The sequence below is a fragment of the Cajanus cajan genome, chromosome 5 (genome assembly GCF_000230855.2).
Source record: "Cajanus cajan strain Asha chromosome 5, NIPB_CcT2T_4, whole genome shotgun sequence".
NCBI classification, from domain to species: domain Eukaryota; kingdom Viridiplantae; phylum Streptophyta; class Magnoliopsida; order Fabales; family Fabaceae; genus Cajanus; species Cajanus cajan.
Window position 1 is genome coordinate 58,528,287 of NC_138521.1, and position 7,158 is coordinate 58,535,444.

The following is a 7,158-nucleotide window of genomic DNA, read 5'->3' on the forward strand; positions in this document are numbered from 1 at the left end:
TGTAAACACGTGTGTAAAATCCTGGTGAGAAGTGTTGTGCTCCAAACATAACACGAGACCAACGGAGTTGCAGTCCAATCGTGTTAATTCACAATTACTATATATATTCATATACCATGTTTATATCTTCTTTTGACTTTCCAGTTTCTACGTCTCGACAAAGATACCAAAACCAAACGAAACCTCAAAAAAAAAATAAAAAAATCTAACGTTTTATTAATTTTACCTCACTAATTAGTATTTAGTCAGTTTCTAAAACTACCATAAAATTCACCGTTTCGATCCTAATATCTAACAAGCTTATCCTGTATTATTATTATCTCAATAATAATGATGTAATATTATTAATAATAAAAGAATTTCTATTTGTAACTTTTCACATACTGAAGACACCCCCGTGGCACTGTTCAGACTCACTTTTCAGTTCTAAAATATCCACTTCATGGCATATATATTCTCATGTGTGTTCTGTTTCTGTCTTTGTTCATTTTGCCTTTGTTGAGACAAGTCAAGGACCAGGTAAATTGACCTCTTGATGTTGCATTGACTACTCTTTCTCTTATTTCCTTTCGAATTATATCTTTCACTCACGTAAAGAAGCTTTCTTTCGTCTTTATTATTTCCTATTCTGGGACGATCAAAGGAAAAGCGGTGCTTGAGAAGCTAAATTTGGTTTTCTTGCAGTGCAATTTTCTATACTCTAACCAAATGAGGACTAATCTTAGGTTCTTTGGATCAGTTTGATGCTTTTCAGGTAAATGTCTGCCTTTTCTTTTCTTTCTTTCTTGCTATTTGGGTCTTGCGGATTCTAAAATTGACATTGCCATTGGGGGTGCTTATTTGGTGAGAAAATGTTATACTCAAGGTAAAAGGATTTTTGCATGTGCAAGAAATAATCTAACGAAACTATTTATGGCTCTTGCCTAGGATGCACGCCAGAGCACTGAGTGGAGAGTTGTAGCATTAGTTGATCAGTCGAAGAGTGGATTTGATCAACTCTATGTTACACACTCATAAACCGGTTGATTTTGTGATTTTAAGCTGATGATTTTCATATCAATTGTTAATTTGTTATCATTCTTAATTTTCTCTCTAAAATGGTAGCAAATTCAATATAGTAGTGGTTTGGTTCCATGTTTAGACTCACGCAAGAAATTTGGAAACGAGAAACTGCTAGTTTTGTTATCATTCCTAGTTTTTCCTCTAAAATGGTGGCAAATTCAATATAGTGGTTGTTTGGTTCCAAGTCAATCAGGTAAAAGGTGTGGAAACAAGAAACTACTACTAGGAGTAGCTTTTGCCTTCATTGGGAAAATTGGATGAGTCTATCCAGCCATGATGTTGTTCTCAACACAGGCATAATAATGATACACATTGCTGAAGCTAGCTGGCCGTACTTGGTATTCCAGGATGTGCGGCATGTAGGACAGTGTGTACATTTGGTTTACTGAGATTTAAAAGAGAGAAAAGAAAAGCGTTACACAAAAAAATAAAACACACACGCACATGCACGTGTATATCGGCGTAATAATTAAGAAAGGATCCAAATTCCATAATGCCATTGCTTAGATTTTGTGCCTTTTCCATATATGATATGCAGAAAGACAAATTTCAAAAATGTTTTGTAAAAGGATGGTTTAGTAGTCTTTTATATATTGTGCTAATTTGAAATTTCTCAGTTGACTATGTTATTTGTTGGTTGAATTTATTTTTCTTTTCCTAAAAGTCCTTTTTATGTTTTAATTATTTACTAGGAAGAATTTGCGTAAAAATGTGTACTGAGGTTTGAGAGTTACTCCTTATGTAAGTAAACTTTATTAATGTATATAGTTGCTAAACTGATATAAGCAATAAAATTGATTTTATAACATAGAAATGTGAGTCAGCATGCTTCTGTACATGGTAAGTTTGATTGGCTGTTAGCCTGTAATGTTCCTAACCGTTCGCAATCATAACGCATCCTCAATCACAAGGTTCATATGAATAGACAAGGAGAAAATGCGTGAAAAGCTAGTAATCAGTAACCGGTTAGATGTTCACGAGATTAGCTGCTAGAGTTTGAGTTCAATTTCAGTCTAGGTATAACCGTGCCGCTGTGTGTTACCTTATATGTGTTTTGATATCCATTGGACATTTTGTTTTAAGTTCCTGATTCAGTGTTTCTGATTGAATTGAACTTTGGTTGCGTAGAATTGGATGGTTCAAAGATCAAGTAGATCATGAGATTAGCTACAAAAAGTTGAGTTAAATTCGAGGTACATATGTATGCGCTTTTTTATATGCTTGTTAATTTTCTTTTTTACTTCAGATAGATTTTTTTTAGTTTTGTGATTCTGAGTTTCCAATCAAGTATGCCTGCAATTGCACATATTGCAGACTTGGATGATTTGAAGATCTAATACAGGAGCCATTATACCCTTAATTAGATTCTCTGCAATTTTCTTCCTTTCTCTGAAGAGAGTTCTATTTGTTTTATTTAGAGAATTTTGAACTTAAAAAGAAATTTTCTAGGTAATAGGATCACAATCATAATATACATTTATGGTGTAATTTGTGCTTTTCTTTTCCTCTCATAGTCTAGATAGTGTAATACAATTTGAAAAAGTATTATCTGGAACTACTTGCAGAAGTGGAGCTAGAATATTGGAGGAGAGATTACAAATAAATTAAAGACAGGTTGGAATTTATTGGGGTATTTTGTAATTAATAAAAAAAAAATTTGGCTTTGATTTGCAATCTCCCCACACTCCATGAGTAGTTCTGTCTCTAACTACTTGATTCTTATAACCAGTGTCTAGAAATTAAGTTGAGTTTTCTCTTTCTTTTGTGATATATAATTGGTTGGTAATTACTGAATGAGATTGGGGAATGTATTAACTTTGCCTCTACCATGGTACATTTGCAATTTTGCATTGTATACTACCCAGGCAGTTATGTGCATTCATAACATTCATTTGCAAATTGTGTTCATAAATACTATTTTTGTAGTTTTCAATTATATAATCACTTGTTGGACTTTTGATTTCAACTATTTATAAAGTTAAACGTGATAAATGACAAATAATAATTGGAAAATGCTTATCTGATTATGTGAGCAGCTTTCATTTGTCAGCTGACTTCATGTTCATACAAGTAATATTCATTTATTAGTAAATTTTAACAATTTTTGTTGGAAAATTTACTAACAGAGAGTGATTATCTATCTACATTTAAATAACCAAATAATTGTATGCGAAGATTTTATTTGAGTTATTTACCTGCGTCTTATGCTGCTGCTTCAGTCTTGCATATTAGAATTATAGCTATCTCTTTTTCATCTTCACAGGTTCCTGCTTTTCCTTGGTTCATTCAAGAATTCGCAGTTCTGAATTTCGGATCCTAATAACAGTTGACTTTCATAACTCTGTAATTCACATTTGGAACAAAGATGGTGGTCAGATCGTCCTCGAATTTGTCTGACCTGGTGACTGAGGACAGTTCAAATTCCCCTCATACTCCTGGAGCTCTTCCCCATCCCCTGATTGTTCCAGGAATCAAGTCTGATGTGGATGGCAAACCAAGGGACAATGATGATTTAAATGCTTGCTCATCAGAATTCCCTCAAAAGATCATTATAGTGGCAAATTTTCTTCCTCTTCATGCTCAAAAGGATGAAATATCTGGCAAATGGTGCTTCACTTATGATGAAGATTCAATCTTGTTTCCATTAAAGAATGGTCTCTCTTCTGACTTTGAGGTTCTTTATGTGGGATCTCTCAAGGTTGATGTTGAAACTGGTGAACAAGAGAAAGTTTCTCTTCAGCTGCTGGAGGAATTCAATTGCTTGCCTACCTTTCTTCCTTCAGAAATTCATGAACAATTTTATAGTGGATTCTGCAAGCAATATTTGTGGCCTCTGTTCCATTACATGTTGCCCTTGTATCCAGACTATAGCAATCGCTTTGACAGGTCACTGTGGCAGGCTTATGTTTCTGCAAACAAAATATTTGCTGATAAAGTCATGGAGGTTATTAATCCAGAACATGATTATGTGTGGGTTCATGATTATCATCTTATGGTTCTTGCAACATTTCTAAGGAAGAGGTACAGTTGGATCAAGCTAGGATTCTTCCTCCACAGTTCATTTCCTTCATCGGAAATTTATCGGACTTCACCTGTGAGGGATGAAATTTTGAAAGCACTGCTTAATGCAGATTTGATTGGTTTTCATACATTTGATTATGCTCGCCACTTTCTTTCTTGCTGCAGTCGAATTCTTGGCTTAAAATATGAATGCAAAAGGGGTTACATCAAGCTTGAATACTTTGGCCGTACAATATTCATTAAAATCTTGCCTATAGGGATTCATATGGGTAGACTTCAATCTGCATTGAGTCACCCTTCTTTTTCTGCTAATGTCAGAGAATTGTTGAAGTTCAAGGGGAAAAAACTTATTCTCGGAGTTGATGATATGGACATTTTTAAAGGTATCAGCCTAAAGCTCTTGGCCGTTGAACAACTCCTTCAGCAATATCCTGAACTGCAGGGTGAACTAATACTGGTCCAGATTGTAAATCCAGCAAGGAGTACCGGGAAGGATGTAGAGACAGCAAGGAATGAGATGCACATTACTGCCAATAGGATAAATGAAAGATTTGGCTTGCCAGATTATGAGCCTGTCATCATCATTAATCGTCATATTCCTATATATGAGAAGGCAGCCTACTATGCTTTAGCAGAATGCTGCATTGTGAATGCAGTGCGAGATGGTATGAATTTGGTTCCCTATGAGTACATTGTCTGTAGGCAGGGAAGTGCTAAAATGGATGAAGCTTTAGAAATTGGTTCTGAGTCCCCTCGGACAAGTGCACTTGTTGTTTCTGAGTTTATAGGTTGCTCTCCTTCTCTTAGTGGGGCAATCAGGGTAAACCCATGGGACATTAATGCTGTAGCTGATGCACTGAATTTGGCCATCACAATGTCCAGTGGAGAGAAACAGTTGCGCCATGATAAACACTATCGTTATGTTAGCTCTCATGACGTGGTTTACTGGGCTAAAAGTTTTGTGCAAGATCTTGAGAACTCGTGCAAGGATCACTACAGTAAAAATTGCTGGGGGATTGGCTTTGGCCTTAATTTCAGAGTTTTATCCCTTTCTCCTAGTTTCAGGAAGCTTAACAAAAGCCATACTATTTCTGCATATGAAAGGACAAATTGCAGGGCAATTTTTTTGGATTATGATGGTACCATTGTACCTCAAACTTCCATCACTAAAATTCCATGTCCTGAAATCATAGATGTTCTGAATAAGCTTTGCAGTGACCCTAAGAACACTGTGTTTATAGTAAGTGGCAGGGAGAAAACCACGCTGAGTGAATGGTTTGATCAGTGTGAGAATCTGGGTATAGCAGCTGAGCATGGTTATTTTCTAAAGTGAGTTTTTCTACCCCTTAATTTATAGTTGGTCATCTTCAATTCTGTTATAATATAATGGAAATACTCTGTTTAATTTCTATCAAGAATAAGAAGGGAGGGGGCAAAAGGAGGGAGAAGGAATAGATATTTTTCATACATTCATGATGCATATATCAAGTAGAGAAATGTTAAGCAATTCGCTCTATAACTTTCTCTTTTTAATATTTTATTGATTGAATTTTATAGGAAATTATAAAATTATGCTGTCAAAGAGGGTGTTGCTAGTACTCCTCTAAGAAATATTTGCATCTTATGTACTGATTTTATTTTCTTCATTTTATTGGAAAATCCTCCAAATTAATGATGTCTTGTTTTGTCTTTTGTCACAGATGGAGTCCACAGTCAACTTGGGAAAAGAATCATATAAGTACCAATTTTTCTGGGAAAGAAATTGTTGAACCTGTGATGAGAATGTATACTGAGGCAACAGATGGCTCTTATATAGAGACCAAAGAGAGTGCCTTGGTATGGCACTACTATAATGCTGATCCTGATTTTGGATCTTGGCAAGCCAAGGAGCTATTGGATCATCTTGAAAATTTGTTTGCAAATGAACCCTTTGTTGTAAAGAAGGGAAAGCATATTATTGAAGTCAAGTCAGAGGTACATATCTATCTCTTCATTTCTCAACATATGACTATTCTCATGTGTTTTAATATTGGTTAATCAACATTGCAGGGGATTACTAAAGGGCTAATTGTAGAGGACATCCTGTCCCAGATGACCAAGAAAGGGAAATCCCCAGATTTTGTACTGTGCATAGGGGATGATAGATCTGACGAGGATATGTTTGAGAGCTTACTAACCAAAGCTTACGGTGGAACCTCTTCTCCTGCACCAGAAATCTTTTCATGCACTGTTGGTCAGAAACCAAGTAAAGCTAAGTACTACTTAGATGATACTGAGGATGTGATGGGGTTGCTTCAAGCTCTTGGTGCCATTTCGGGCCCAAATCATCATTTCCTGAAGAATACTCTTCTGGAAAAACAGAAGAAGGTTGTTTCAACATAGATTGAAATGCAAACTTCACCTGTCTATTTTCAGTTTTTTTCTTTTTTTCTTCATAAACAGGCCTGCTTCAAGGGAGTAGTTTACAATGATTTTCGAGCTTTGATTAAACAGGAAACTGCGGCATTGAGATTCTCAGGAACCAGCACCAGGGGTTCGACTGTTAAAAGAGTTTTTGCTTTAGATTGTTAGGTGGCAGTAAATGAAATGTATATGCTGTCTTTTAGCAATACTTTTGATGTTGAAAAATATTTTTAGGTTCAGGTTCTGAATCCAGAGCCCTGCTGGATGAGATGAAAATACATTGTATAGTTAAACTTACATGCAAGGCCAATTACAATTTAAAATCATATGGACCATTTTTCGGGGACAAACTTTTTCATTTGAGAGGAAATGGGGATCGTGCTAACATGTGGCAATATTTTGTTTGATTCACTTTTTTTTAATAAATAAATAAATATATATAGCACCTGTACACAATAGTCTGACAATTTTATAAAAATATTTTTAATAAAATAATCAGTTTTTTTTAATGTTTATCTAAATTATTATTTTTTAAAACGACAGTTTTCTATTTTTTTTATAAATAATTTCAATCTGATTTTTTAAATTACTTTTTTTTAGATATATTTTTTTTTTAATTTTAAACAAACTAGCCTTATGAGAATAGGATATCAATATCGTACACCCAATTTT

At 34.8% G+C, this 7,158-nt stretch overlaps 1 protein-coding gene across 2 annotated transcripts; it reads left to right on the top strand.

The window, feature by feature from the left end:
• Window positions 1–403: 403 nt before the first annotated feature.
• LOC109808706 (putative alpha,alpha-trehalose-phosphate synthase [UDP-forming] 9) lies at window positions 404–6,629 on the top strand. Of its 2 annotated transcripts, XM_020371818.3 has the most exons (6): window positions 404–519; window positions 685–754; window positions 2,191–2,255; window positions 3,326–5,412; window positions 5,784–6,057; window positions 6,133–6,629. In XM_020371818.3, exons 4-6 carry the CDS (start codon window positions 3,428–3,430, stop codon window positions 6,463–6,465), a joined length of 2,592 nt encoding a protein of 863 aa, XP_020227407.1. In that variant the 5' UTR covers window positions 404–519; window positions 685–754; window positions 2,191–2,255; window positions 3,326–3,427; the 3' UTR covers window positions 6,466–6,629. The 2 variants fall into 2 exon arrangements, with proteins under 2 accessions (XP_020227407.1, XP_020227408.1); XM_020371819.3 differs by lacking the exon at window positions 2,191–2,255.
• Window positions 6,630–7,158: the final 529 nt, after the last annotated feature.

Coding starts and splice junctions, on each gene's coding strand:
- LOC109808706 (XM_020371818.3), top strand. CDS start 3,428: ATGGTGGTCAGATCGTCCTCGAATTTGTCTGACCTGGTGACTGAGGAC. Junction 5,413..5,783: donor GAGCATGGTTATTTTCTAAA/GTGAGTTTTTCT, acceptor CTTTTGTCACAG/ATGGAGTCCACAGTCAACTT. Junction 6,058..6,132: donor TTATTGAAGTCAAGTCAGAG/GTACATATCTAT, acceptor TCAACATTGCAG/GGGATTACTAAAGGGCTAAT.